General features: G+C 36.3%; 1 protein-coding gene across 1 annotated transcript; it reads right to left on the reverse strand.

Annotated features, from left to right (window-relative positions):
- Positions 1 to 1,269: 1,269 nt before the first annotated feature.
- On the reverse strand, positions 1,270 to 14,172 carry LOC108575475 (phosphofurin acidic cluster sorting protein 2; the record flags this gene model as incomplete). The annotated part of the gene is made up of 8 exons (XM_017938291.1): positions 1,270 to 1,658; positions 2,261 to 2,377; positions 2,518 to 2,915; positions 3,613 to 3,951; positions 4,548 to 4,753; positions 5,837 to 6,102; positions 10,149 to 10,253; positions 13,996 to 14,172. Coding segments are annotated over 8 exons (1,739 nt in total), but the record flags the coding sequence as incomplete, so codon positions are not given.
- Positions 14,173 to 15,300: the final 1,128 nt, after the last annotated feature.

Consider the following 15,300-nt stretch of genomic DNA (forward strand, 5'->3'; position numbering starts at 1 on the left):
CGTTTTTAACTCACGTTCACTCTCTTTTTTCTTTCTGAGATAATAATTAATGTTAATATCTATCGTTTCTTATGATATGATTTTGTTTTTAGGGATAACAGGGATTATGATACTTTAGCATGTGGTAGGTCGATAATTCTCAATGATGAACGAGGGAATTAAAGTGATCGATAAAAGTAGAAAGGGGAAGATAGATGCATGTCGAGTGCGTTTCGATTCTGTCTTTTCAATATGATCTTTTTCAATCGTAACTCTTTATATTCTTGCATCGATATTATTAGAGAAACGTGATCTCGATACGTTTCAACATCACCGTGTGAAACGTCATTGTGACGAAGAATTTGTATTCTTTCTCTTTCTAATGGCTAAACAATAATACGTAGATAAGTATACTCTATATTATACCGGGAGTCAGAAGGACGTCTAACGGGAATAAAGTATTAAATAATAAAATCTGAAAATAGAGTATTTAAACTACAGCAGCCTGGGGCTAAAAATCTATAAAATGGAATACAAAAAATGTGTCCAAATCTTAAACGAGAAAAGGAGTATAATAACTAATGAGCTGTTCTTTTTCATTTTTTTCTTTCTTTCTTTCTTTCTTTCTTTATCATCGTCATTGTTGTTACCGTCTTCTTTCTTTTTACCGTTCCTCTTTTCTCATAGAAAAATTCTGCCCGAATTATATGCGGTCTTGTTTCTCTGAACAATGGTTTGTGCGCTAAGAGAAATGTTTGCCTGTATCACAGACTTCTTTCGATAACGTCGCCGTATGCTCCATTACTATATATGCGATCATATATAGAATACACGTTAATTAAATAAATACATAATTTAACGCTAAACCTTTGCTTGCTACTTTGCGATTTAGACAAAGATCTATCTTAGCAAGTATATATCAGTTCGACTCGCAGCGAAATCGATCGATTTTTTTATGCTGAATATCGTGTTTGGAATATTTTCTTGCGTGGATATCATGTTGAAAACAATACGTTCTCGGACTGTCTGTGGTATTTTCATAACCAACGAAATCCACCAGTTTCTCTATTTATATTAACTGTAATACGATATGTGTTAACCACGTCTACCATCGTTCACACACTTGAGTCTGAAGTAACGATTGCTACTCGCGTACTCTTGGTGATTTTTTACGCAAGAAGAACGTACTGTGGAACATGTTCTGAATATGAAAAGCGACAGACTGTAACAAGGAGTTGGAGAACAAAGAAAAATAAAGTTGTACGCTATTAAACTTGAAAGAAAGGGGCCAGCGCATTTAGATAGTTGCAACGATCAAGCTCCAACAGCTTTCAATTTTAAAGCAGCAGACTATCCAACGTTTTAAGCTTGTTCTCTATTGTATACTCTGTTTCTTTTTCTGTTTTTCTTTGTTTTCTCTCTTTTCTTTTGCGTTGAGGCTGTCGAGTCTGCACGATAAGCTAAGCTGTTGATTCTAATTGGCAATATCCATGAACACAAACGAAATCTGACAAAATGTCTGACGCCTGACAGAAACGAAGGAAGTGTTTACGTGGGATTAGGAGCTTGTTGCTGACTGTACTCCAAAAGGGCTATTGGAAACGTCTTGATGTGCGTTTGCCACTGCGCCGACAGTTGGAAGAATTTTACGCCGTACCACTCGTTACCGTCGATGCTCACTAAAGAAGAAACAAACGATTATATTTCATTTAACGTTCAAACTTTTTTTCTTCATATCTTTTGCTAGTTTTGAACAATTTTAGGGCAACAAATTTTTGTACATTATGAGAGACACTGTCTTCAATTAAAAGATATATTATAACTTCATTTGTACTTGTGAAGAATTGAAATGTCTACTTGTTACAGCATTTTATAATTTATGCGTTCATTTATGTTATATTTGCTGTTCCACTATTTTCATTCTTACATCTGCAAGTACAATGAGAGACGTTATTTAAATACATCTGTCATGTATCCCATTAAAATGATGGACAGAGTTCAAATATGCAATTCTGCATGACAAAAGAAATTGAGAAGTCGTAAATGATATTTCGTAAAAAAAAATCTGATTAAAATGTAGATTTTAATTGCACGTACAGCAGCAAGAAAAGGATAAATAATCAAATGGTATACATTGATAACATTGTTTCGTTATACATGTTCATATACGTGATTATGGTCAATTACGATAGGGTACTCTGTTTTTCTTTCGTTATGAAGAACTGACACGTTTTGGATTAAAACATCGCAACATTCTGAGACAATCAGAATATCTTGTTACCTCTTAATGGAATGTTGTGAGTCTTTGCAGAGCATATAAGTCGTGTCACACCTTCAACTGTTTGACTCTTTGGCTCGTTCTCCTTCTCCTTTTCTTTCTTCTTGCCCAGTCTCATTACTGCAAAAGGAATGAATTACTTTAGATTAAAATGAAACCCAATTTCACAAGAACAATCTAATTCCAAGTATCAACAAGTAGCTCTCAAAGGTTTCACCTAACAATTAAACATTAAAAAGGAAATCCAATGCTACACATACTTTTTTGTTTCTTCTCTTTTGTGGTGTAATTCATAGACAAGTAATGACCAGGATTTTCTCCCAATGGCGGAAGTCTCTGAACGTGCAACGCCCTAAACGCTTGTCTCAACGTATTCTTGCCCTTTTCACCTTGCGTGTGTTTGCTCCAATAATCAAGCTGTAGCTCGACTGGTTCCCAGCCTTCCCTCGTTGGTTGACCAACGTTAGGACTACTGGGTGGTGTTAACCTACCCGGAAGTGGAATAGGTAGTCCAGGTGGTGGCAAAGAGGGCGGTGAGCCAGACATAGTCACATTGCTCTCCTCCAAGTCAACTGACGCGGAGGAACTGCTGTCTGGACAACCTACGCGAACGTCGTTTATGAACGGTATAAAGATTTGGCTGCTGTCGTCCGTTTCTCTGCAAAATTAAACAGAATGTAAAGTTGTATGAAATTGAATTTCAATTTGTTCAAGTTTAACTTACTATAGGGTTTTGAAACGATTCGCATAGGGAGTGTTATTTAGAAGAAATTATGTTTGAAGTGTTGTGGTAAGGATAAGTGATAATGTATATATTTATTTATGTTAATAATTGTGTTTTTTTCTTAGAACTCTAAGATGGAATTGTTACAAAGTTGGACACAATTTTTAAAGATAACATACTGCTTAACTATTCAAATCATATTAGGAAAAGTAAGCAACAACTGGCAGTGATTAAGTAGAATAAACATGTTTTTGTAAAATTGATATATTTGAGTAGTTACTGCAGTCATATCAAATTTCATACACTTTATCCAAAATTTGTTAGCTATAAGGATGATTGCAAAATGAATTTTCTACACACCAGTAATGTTTATTTCTATTCTAAATTTATGATAAATTTAGTGTAGTTGACACCACTTTTGTATTTACCAGTATATGAGCCACTCAGAAGCCAAAATGATTAACATTATTTTTTGATATTCTTCCAATTTTAGTATCAAAGCACACGTTTAGTGTTTGATTTTTCATAAAGAAAACAAATTTAGTAAATTCTATTTGTAGAAGTTAGTTACTTTGGCTTCTGAGTGGCTGATGTACGAGTGTAGTACCAAAATAATTCTAAATAGTCCTACCTGTACGTAACCATGGCTTCCGCGATTGGTAACAACAAGGTTGTACCAGCCGCCGCCAAATACTCTGACACCCTAGCTGCACCCTCGCTTGCGCCACCGCCTTCCCTTTCCAGCAATTCTTTCCACTCGTCGCCGAATAACATCGAATACTTGGTGTCTATCGAACCAAGATACTTCGACAATGTATTCGAGCCCAGAGGCACGACCAGAAACCTCAGATAATTGTGCGGTCGAAAACTCAGGTGATCCACATAATGGCGCAGCACCGCATTTACAAAACTGTCTCCTCCGGCGATTACTACTTTGATCGGTGCTGGTGGCTTCGCGGAGCTGTTACAACTATAAACGAAACATTCTGAATTTATTAAAATATTTACATTCATTTATTAAATTTATTTTAAATATTATATTTCTGAATTTGTTAAAATATTTTTCTTTTTTAATATTTCGCGTTGAGACTTTTGAATTTATTAAAGTATTTAATGACAAAGTCATTTCTTTGAAAAGGTACTCTGTTATTTCGCCCCGTTTTACATTTCTATTGAGAAAAGCATCAAATACTTTTCAAATACTTTTCTGTGACACCAAAAATTCATTACTTTAACATAACAAATATATTGCGAGAATTCTGTTGACAACATTTCAAATGACTCCTAATTGTTCCAAAATATCTAGAAATTAACAAACTTTATATATTATATTAATCAAGATTTCCCCAAGGATGTTTCTTCCTCCTTAAACATTTAATTTCTCCATTCTCCAATATTAACTAATTCTTTCTTTTTTAATTAACCACTGTAGTACCATATTGCAAAGAAATCTGTTCTTAAGATCTCTCAACGTTTATCCAACCAAGGAGGGTCCATCAATCTAGAGTCTAGATCTCCCTACGTTCTTCTGAAATTTTAATACGGAAAAAAGGATATGATAATTACAATTTCTGTATTCGTGTGACCAAACACGTGAAAGTGGCACGAATGTCCGCCGGTGAAGCAGTTGTCAGGACTCTATGGTTCCTTTCTTGAAGTCTGGTGGCCAGCACGGCCGCTCCTGGGTCAGACAGCGACACCAACGACACAGCGTCTGGCAAACTGTCATCTGGCAAAACCCGACTTAACTGCTCGACCAACGCTTTCCTCGGCTGAAACAATATGTGTGCTCCGGTTAATGCGTGGCTCTGTTTGATATACGAGCGAAACGTTTTAAGCTGTGATCTACTGGCGACTGTTTCCGCTGTTCAATGAAATTCAATTCTGACTTCGGTGATACATTGAAGATCTAGAGGATTTATTGTTACCTCGTTCAGCTTCTTGTGAAACGTGAACATTTGTACACTTTGTTTAACTAATTTATATATGTATAAATTATTTACAGGGTGTCCAATATTGATCTACAAATTACTGAAAAATTACTTGAAAAATGGTTCAGAGAGGAATTGAATGAGGAATCCGGTGTAATTAATTTTTCTGTAGATCATACGAAGGTGACACGTTTTCCTAAATACTAATAAATGTAGAAAATATTAACGTATTAATGTAATAATAATAATAAAGTAGTAAGGTACAAATTTTTTTCGAATACAGAGGGGGCTCTCCCATTTTTTTTAAATGAAAGGTGGTATTAATTTTTGTTATTTGGATAATTATATAGAGTCAAATTCTAACGACAACAAAAATTCTACAAGTTTAAAACATCCCCGGACTTAGAGGGTTAATAAAAATTCATTACAATGTATGGGACTCTGGAGTCCTACTCGGACTTTCATAATTCCAGAGATGTTCAAGGTAAAGACAGTAATTCTTGGTATAACCACTTTTGCAAAAATTGCAAAAATTTATTCGCAACCTTTACTTTCCATAGATGAATTAAATGAGAGGATTACAAGTAACTGTTTTGAGAATCAGTGCTGAACAATTAAATAACGCAATGAAAACCATCAGGAAAAGAGTATTTATCGTGAATTTTCAAAGAAAGTCAAATATCTCGAAAGGAATCGAGTTTCCAATGACGTTCCACTGAAATTTTCCTCCAATTTCACCTGGAACGGAGTTACAGCACTGTCCCAGTTACTAAACACACCCTGTATATACGCTCTTCACAACGAAAGGGTTAATTAGGTATCAGCGTGTCGTTAAACAACGTACAAACTTCGTTAAAAAGGAAAGAAGAAAGAGCACGTATATACACGTGGGTTGTATGGATCGTGTATTCTCCCTCTATCTACCTCGGAGCTATTCAAATCGGCAGGAGGCTTCAAATCCACGCTGAGGCTGTGCTTCTTAGATTTATTGGTACCCGGTGTACCTCTGTCGCGGGTAAAAAGTCTGCTTCGTCTGTCGGTGCTCTCGGTCTTGTGCTGTTCAGACTTCGGCGGCGAGCCGGGCACGTAATTCGGTGGATCGTTCGCCTCGTGATCCGTCCAATTCTCCGGATGCGAATCACTGTCCGCTCTTCGGGAGCTATCGTCGCTCTGCCTATCCACGCCGCGTTCTGCAACGAAATTTCATTACTCCTCGTCGCAGTGTGCACCACGTCCCGGAGAACGCGCGCCGTTATCAATCGCAACGTCGAGACCACCTCTTTGATATTGTCGCGTATTTTGAAAGTACAGAGGAACAGAATGGGAGATTGAAACGTTCTTACTCATGCGGTAGTAAGATTAATTGCTTCTTTTGACGGATACTTATGTACATAATGTGTAAAGCATGGGTGTCCAATTTTTTGGCTCGCCTGGGCCACATCGAGTGAATCGTCTTATCATTTTTAATTCTTTCAATTCATTTTAATTATTTTCAGTATTAGGAGATTGCTTGAAAGTTTTTTGGTCACAGAGGATCTTTAAGATAGTGACCTTAGATTTCTTCTATGTTCTTTTTTTAACCCCTTGATATATGACAACGTGTCAGACACGTGGCAGATTCTGGTGAAGATGTGAGAAAAATCGTTATATTAGTAAGAAAAATTAATTGTAATCTTAACTTTCGTTTGAATTTGTAAGACTGAGGATTACGAAGTGTAATTAATTTGTGACAGATTAGTTTTTGTCACCTGGTACAGTACTAAAATAGAAAATGGCTGACGCTTAGACGCACGGTCAGAAAAGAAATCATATGTTCAGGGGTTAAATAAGTTTTCACAGTCACGTTTCATGTTTTTATGTATAAATTTTGTATATATGTCACATTTTGGTCGTTGAATTCGTCTCAATGCCTCCTAGCTAATAGACAAAAAAGAACTGCAGGGTTATTCATAAAAAAATTAACGTGGCTTTGAAAACTTATTTTAAAAAGAGATAGAAAAAAAATCTAAGGTTAATTACATTGAAGGTCCTTTGAAATCGTATCATATGTGACAAAACACATTTTGGGGTCCACTAATAACGAAAATAATTGAGGTGGTCCACCCTGTATAATATAACAAAACTTCCTTTATTTTTTATATTTTTCATTACAGAGCAATCGAGTCATGAAAAATATCGCTAAAAATCACATTACTAAAAGTTTACGATCTCGTGGGAGTGCAATGCTAGTTCTCTGATATAAAGTACATATTGAGGTGAGTACACGTGTACAGTAAATGAATTGTATAATGCGTCGCTTAGTTATAGTAAGAATTTTTTTTTACGTATTGTATTATTATTGTACTGCATTGTATTATTCAAGAATTCTGAAGCAGATCTCTTAAGAGTGTTTCAACGTTTCATCGACAATTTTCGAGGAGGACTTAAGAGATAATTCTGACGGAATTTCAGTCGATCCATTTCTGCTTGAAACTGCCGTATTTTAATTAGAGCTCTTACTATCCGGATATCAGAGTACTCGAAACACTCATTATAATCCGAATTTTGTGTCGAAATCCGTGTCTGAGTATTCGAGGTGTCCGTATTCGGATTTTCTTTCAGCTATTAACCCTTTCACTAAATATTATGTTTATATATTCTTCATATTACAAATTTACGCACTCGTTAACTTCATATTACGAAATTGCGCTCTACTTCTGAGTGGCCAGCAGTCAAAGGGTTAAGCGTTACAGAAGACGTATAAAAGAAACGAGTTACCAACTGAGAACAAAATTCTACAACTTTTATTCCAAGGAAACTGCATTAAACTTTCACAAATAAAAAACTTCTTGTCAATCAACGATAAAAAAACAAAAGAAGGAAAATCAGAGAATCTCTATGGTCCTATCCACAAATTACCGAATTACCAAATTTCGTTAAACCAATTTTCCCCGAATTCATCGATCATAGTCTCAACAATACGATCGACAACGTGCGCGGCAATCGTGTGATCGATTAACTCGCAGAAATAAGGCATAGAGAGCGAGCGAAATGCGTCTATAACGCGATCAAAGTGAACAGTTGTACACTAAGGTACTCTACACGTTTAATTAATCGACGTTACGGTTCGATTAGAGTACATGTACATATACATATGTACATATATATATATAATAGTGTATGTGAGAAGAGTACTTACTATCGTATCAACATCAAAGGATACATCACACGCATAATGCAACGGGCACAATAGAGGCATTCGTGATCGAGACAGTCGAGTATGTCTTTTGATTACTTTATTTCTATTTATTCTTTTTTCTCTTTAGAAAGCTTCGAGAAAACTCACGATCGAATGTGTCGCGTGTTAGTCGGTCCAGCGCGACCAGAGAAAAAATGAAAAGTTAGTAACAGAGAGACAGATATTAAAAAGTTGGTAGTAACAAAGAAGAGAGATACGTACGTACAAGTAGACAGATAGATGCGGAAAGAGAGTAGGCCAGCGGACAGGATTTTTGGTGTTACAAGTAGTTCGTATATTTTCTTTTTTTTTTTTTTTCGTTCGTCCAGAATAAATAACTACATAGAGAAAGCCGCAAAGAGGCACACAGACATACGATGTATATAATCTCTCTCGCAGAACGATCGCGAGGTTCGGTCGAGCGAAAAAGCGTCTAACATTTAGCACAGAAAGTTCGATCGAAATGAATAGAAATACAGAAAATGATTAGATAAGAGAAACCAGATGCCAGGTAAACGTTTATTTTCATTGCATTCTCTTACACATGTGTCGTTGTCATTCTTACATGTACGGTTTAACATCTAACCGAGATTGGAAGTGTTGGTTTTTATACATTTCTTTGTACGATGCAAGAACGATAGAAGTAGAAACGAATGAAGTTGAATTTTGTACACACACAGTCTCTGAGAAAGGGTGAAATTTTGTTTGTACATCGAAGATGATGATAGAGAGGGAAAAAAAGAAATTCAAAATGAAACTTCGATCATCCTTGCACAGAGAATGCTCGTGTCCAGGTGTTGTTGTTACTATTATACAAATGTGACTCTAACTTTCGTTTATACTTACAACAAAAGACATTTGGACATCGAAAGGTTATTTGCTAAGAACGGTTTATCGTGATACTATGAGGCATCTAATTAGCGATTCATATCTTTGATTCACGAAACACCAAGCTTCTGCTGATTAGCAAGAGGTCATTCATGCGGTGGAGTTCCTTCTCCAATCTACAAAATTGCGTACACTGCGATATGTATCTCCGTCTCTCTAATAAGTACTGTACTTTGTAACGATTTATCTAGAAAGTGATAGATTTGCTATTATTTCTTCTTTTATGCTCACTTTTAAGACTCGCGATACAAAGCGAGGAGTGGCTCTTCTTTCCGACATTTTGTTCAAATATTCCTTGGCAAGCGGTGCTTGGAATAATTCCTTAGATGTATTATATATAACAGAAACATACACGATCATTTATATCAATCTATTTGGCAAATGAATTCATTTGTCGCCTTTTTGTTTTTGTTTTTTTTTTTTTAACTTGAACCTTTGAAATGAGTAAACGAGCAAGTGAGGGATTCGTTTGGAAATCTGTCGACGGAATGGTTCGTTCTTCGATGACGTGTATGTTAATTTGTTTAAAGTAATTAACAGTTACTGAGAAGGAAAAAGTGAGAAATGTAAGTACGTTTCAGATTGAAAAGTTAACTTTTCAATTTGGCAATGAAATAAGCTCCAGCTTATTATCAATTAGTCGTGACTCTTTTATTAGAAAAATTGTACATAAAAGAAACAAAAGACAGTGCATTGTTCAAGTACGTTAAACTACCAAAAGCACATTTCTTCCTATGTTTATCTCGAATTTTTCAACAGTCCATCGTCATTGTACCAAATACACAACATTCGTCTTTTCACTTATTTCAACTTTCAAGCACCACCTCAAGAAATACCACAGTACAATGAAAACCAACGAAAAAGTAACAGAAAATACATTTCATCGTCGATTCACTAGTGAAAACTGTAATATAAAAAAGATCGTCGCGAGATGGGAAATTTTGGCAGAAAGAACAAAAAGGAAGAAGAAAAAAAGAAAGAAAGAGCATCGTGCTATTTTAGATTCACGCAATAATCATGCTTGCTTGGTGAGAAAAAGCAGAGATCCTTAAAAACAAAAAGGAGAAAAAGAACGATCGAGAGCTAACTTATCCTTCTTAAATCGTGATTATCCGGTGTGCCTTTACATACCTGGCGTAGTGTGTCCGACACGGTGTTTCTCTTTAGCTGGCTGACCTGCGCTCTGCTGACCTATGGCTGTCGCAGGAGTGCTTCCGGTCTCCTCGTTGGTTACTACTACCGAATCGTAACATGCAACAATGCAAAGCCAACCCACCAGACTTTCACTTAGTTAAACAGATCTGAGAACCCGTGTTGTCAACGAAACACGTTTATGTTTCTACGTTCATTTCACGGATTATTATGCACCGTCCGCTTTCCTGATTAGGTACTGTACGCAATGTGTACGACGAAGATGACGTTGCCGTTGTACTTGCACGAAGAACAAATCGTAAAGATCGATATGGCGTAGGATTTGGACTGACGTTAATTGGAAATGTCACTACACTTTTACATTGGGATCGACCGTTGAAGATAGAAGATTTGTCTGTTTCACGTTAGGTCATCTTGAAGGCTTCCGGTGATTTTTTGTCGTTCATGTTGAAGAAGCGTAACTTCACTGAAATTGGACATTCTTGTTTCGAATAATTTGCAGAATGATCGATACACTTTTGCTAATGTATTACGAGAGCGTTAATTTCGCGTGTATAAAACTTTGAATCTCTGAGAGAAAGAAGGACGCGAACGAATCGCGCCGGAAAAAATTATGGTCACAGTTTGGTGGTCTGCTTTGGAATTAATTCGCTATAGTTTCTTAAGACCAGGTCTTATCCTTATAGTTTCTAATCCTTTTGCATGACAACGCCAGATCGCAAGTAGCAAGCACAACTGTACAAAAATTCCATCAACTGGGTATCGAAGTTCTCCATATACCCCTGATTTATCTCCAACCGATTTTCACATTTTCCGCTCACTTGACGATTTAGGAAACAGGAGGACATTGAAAACGCCTTTCAGCAGTTTCTTCAGTCAGCAAAAGTGTATCGATCATTATGAAAATTATTTTAAATCAAAATGTTTGACTTCAATAGAGTTATGTTTTTTTTTTTTTTCCTTCAAAATGAACCGTTTAAAATCGCGAGAACTTTCAGGATGAACTTTCTTGTTTTATTGAGAGCTTGTGTCTTTGCTTCAACGTTTGTAATTGATAAAATAAATACAAGGTGTGACCGAAATGGTGGCACAAGAAGGAAGTGATTTATTGAACAAATGAAAATTTAAATAGAAAGTAGAGGATAAAATTTGTTCGTCCAAGTATTACTTTTCGAAGGTGTTGCTTTTGAAAATCTGTTGGGTATTCGTGTACTTAACGAATGGTTGTCGTATTTGTACACAACGCTCACACGACTTTGTCGTAATTATATCGAAAGCCTGAATTAATAAATATAGTTTGACGACCTAACGAGTGAGAATACTTCAGCGAGCATATGTACATGCATCCATAATTCGACAGACACAACTTTGCATACAGGATTGTGGACAAATTTTTTCTGTGCTTTTTGAGAAAATCAGGAAAAGATCGTGTGTACATATACAATAAAAATATCTGTTGTAGTGTCGGTTTCTCTTCAATTTCGCGTAAGAAATCATCTCGTTCGCACTTGTACCACCATTTCGATCGCATCTTTGTATGTATCACTACCACTGTACGAATTTTCAGTATTCGCAAAAATATTTAAATATATTTTACAAATTGACAATTTCATATTTGTCGAATTAATTTCAGATTTCCATCTAGATTCTATTACAAGTCAGAGATTTTTTGAACAAAGAGTTGATTGAAATCTAATGCAACAGCTCGTGGTATTAGGATCTTCAAATTCTGATAATTATTCATCTGTAAAAAATCTGTTCTTCCAATTCAGATTTGAAGAATGTGTAGATTGGAAATTTTGTTCCACTATTGACAAAGAAAAATCTTGTATTCCACAGAGATAACCAATTTTACTCGGGCAATATTTGACTGACACTTCAACTTTGAAATTCTGTTTACGTTCGCCAGAAGAATCTTCATATTTTCTACGTTTTCTGGCGTTCCAGCAATTTTTCAGAAAAACTCAAAAACGTGTTCAAATCTTGTTCAGAATAGTTGACAGAAATGAGACATTTCATACATCACAAATAGTTAATTTTAAACATCGAAACACCAACCTAAAATCTGTTCAATGTTTTCCAAAAAAAAAAAAAAAACATTTTTATACGTGTGCACTATTTTCTTTTCGACCCGACACATTTTTGTACAGCATAAGAAGAATCGATACAAAATTTAGGTCGGAAATCTTACAGGTTGATACTCAAGATAAACAGTGGCCGAAGAAAGTTGGACTTTTGAATGATTAAAAATGAATGAAAAGTGGGACGGAGGTAGGGTAAGGTGGAACAGGGTTGGAATAGCATAAGCCAGGTCATATAAAAACGAACATTACTCATAACAGACTCGAGGCAACAGGGAACTGCAATTAAACCGTTTCGATCTTGCGACGCTGTTTGTAGGATCAATCAAGTCTCTTCACTTTTATGATAACAAAGCAAACAATGAAATAAAAATTCTGCTGCTATGACGGTTGTCTTTAACGTACACCTCTTAGTAACGCGGTGCTTTTATCAGAGGAAAGATTCAACTGAAAATGTACGAAAGATATTAAAAATGACAAACAGCCATATCATGCCGCATCGTCAAGACGTCGATTATGGCTTAAATTAATAAAATGAGAAAAGAACAAACGCACTTTCTACAAATTTTTATCGTGTTAATTGTAGGCCTAATTTTCGTTTCAGTATACGAGATTAACAAGTTAGGTATAACACTTTATTATTTCTTTCTTGCTGTAATATTCGACCAATAAGCGTTTGTTTTGTATACTGGGTGTCCGAATTGTTTCTGACCAAACTTTGTCAGTGCGTTCTTTGGGTATAAGTAAGAGGAAAATGTTATATGAATATAGGTCGTTTGAAGCTTTGGTAGAAAGTTATAACAATAATACGAAATAGGAAGGGTAACGGGTGTGCGGTTATTATGACAGAAAATAGCAATAGATATTTAGGCAAATATATTTATACAAGCTGTGTTTACGATCTGAAGTCGAAGAAAGCGTTGAATGTAACTTCTGCCACTGCCATTATTGTCTTGTATTGTAGCAACCTCAATTACTGTAACTGTATTTTTGCTATAACTTTTTAACAGAGCTTCAGACGTCCTGTGTTCACATGACATTTTATTCTTACTTATACCCATAGAACGTACTTACGAAGTTTGAGGAAGTTTGATAGGAAAAAACTGGGACACCCTATATATTACTGATTATGACTATAATAGAAGCTTGGACTTTTGAATTTCTCTATTTAATTCAATGCTGATAATTGTAACATCTCTTAATACTCAAAAAATTCTTCATATTAATCTAAAATTGTACTTTTGTTCTAAAAATTGTCGCGATATTCTCAATCATTTAGCTCCCAACGTATCCGCACCAAATTACAAGACAAGGAGTTAAATACAAACAGCAATCGCGTCGTTGAAAAAAAAACAAAAATAAAAAATAATCTTTTGCAGCAAATAATTTGTAGAAAGTGTCTATAGTTCAAATAGTAAATGTACTCTTTATACTCTCTAGCAGAAGCAGAATCATGAGATAAAATACTCGTCGAACAGCGTTTCCTTACCGTAATTTATCTATCTCAACAGAAGCGATAATTACACCGATCTTTAGAGGTTCGCACGTTATACTTCTTTCTTTTTTCTCTTTCTCTCTCTCTCTCTCTCTCTCTCTCTCTCTCTATTCACTCGATGTTACGCTGTGTAACACTTGCTCTGTACGAAGCGCCTGCAGAGATACTCGTATTTGCCAAATCGAGATTCACGTGTTACAAAGTCTACGATACTCAACAACGTTTACACGAACAGAAGCAATTCACTTACCTGAATGAGGAGGCGCGAGAAGTGATCGACTAGAGCTGAAGAAAGGTCGCAAGGATGGCTTCGGTGTGCTACTGACGGACATTGTGTCCAATTCCGGACCGCTGTCCGAGAAATCTTCCAATTCGTCGAACAGCTCCTCGATTTCCATGTCCCCACCTTTAACAATTTCAGCGTACTCTGTTGACGACTTTGTGAAATAATTAACGTGACATTTGTGAAACGTTACCCTTCGGACGGCGGTCGCCGGATCATCACTGACCCGGCCTTTAGGTATCTTGAAACAGAGACAAGACTCTCCTTTCCTCTCTTTATAATGTAAATATGTTCGTTACTGTTAACCCTTTCACTGCTGTTGACGCTTAGAAAATTTGTTTGCATTGTTGCTTTTGGCGCAGTACCATACTAACACATTGCCACCGCTGTGGTAATTCTACCATTTCCTACTGTATCATTTACATATATAGAGGGGTTCTTTATAGGGGTGGAGAAATATGTTGAGAATGTTTAATGACGTTTTGTTTGTGCGGAACCTTTGTTCCCGTATGAGTTGACGTTGCAAATTGATCGAGGTGTGGGACACGGTTGCAGTAGCAGGAAAAGAACTTTTATATCGTTGCCTTTATAGGGGTGGAGAAATATGTTGAGAATGTTTAATGACGTTTTGTTTGCGCGGAACCTTTGTTCCCGTATGAGTTGACGTTGCAAATTGATCGAGGTGTGGAACACGGTTGCAGTAGCAGGAAAAGAACTTTTATATCGTTGAACGGTGACTTTTAAGTAGCACGATACTTTTATTTCACTGTTCATCTCTCAAACTTGAATGCACACATTGTTGCAGTGTCTATTTTCGAATCCAACATCGTTGGAAGCACTATTTCGAATGCAAAACATTGCTGTACGCGTTACTTTTAAATGCAACATTGCTTTAAGCGTTATATTTGAATACAAACATTGTTCGACTCTCTATTTCTAATTGCAACATCGTTGGAAGCACTATTTCGAATGCAAACATTAATACAAGCACTACGCTTGAATGTAACATCGTTAACTCGTACGATTTTCGAATGCACATTGTGGCAAACGCGCTGTCTGTTTACAACATTGTTGCCGCGAATCGCTCCCGAAACTTGCACATTGTTGCAAAACGCGTTATCCGGTTTGCAACTTTGTTGTCGCCAAAATTTCACATTGTTGCACGACGCCCCGTTTTGCAACTTTGTGCTCTTTTCGCGAGAGTCTCCTGGCAACAAAGTTGCAAGCGCGATGCCCCCTTTTGCAACTTTGTTGCTGGGAGTCTCTCCCGAA

The sequence above is a fragment of the Habropoda laboriosa genome, unplaced genomic scaffold (assembly GCF_001263275.1).
Source record: "Habropoda laboriosa isolate 0110345459 unplaced genomic scaffold, ASM126327v1 scaffold276, whole genome shotgun sequence".
NCBI lineage: Eukaryota > Metazoa > Arthropoda > Insecta > Hymenoptera > Apidae > Habropoda > Habropoda laboriosa.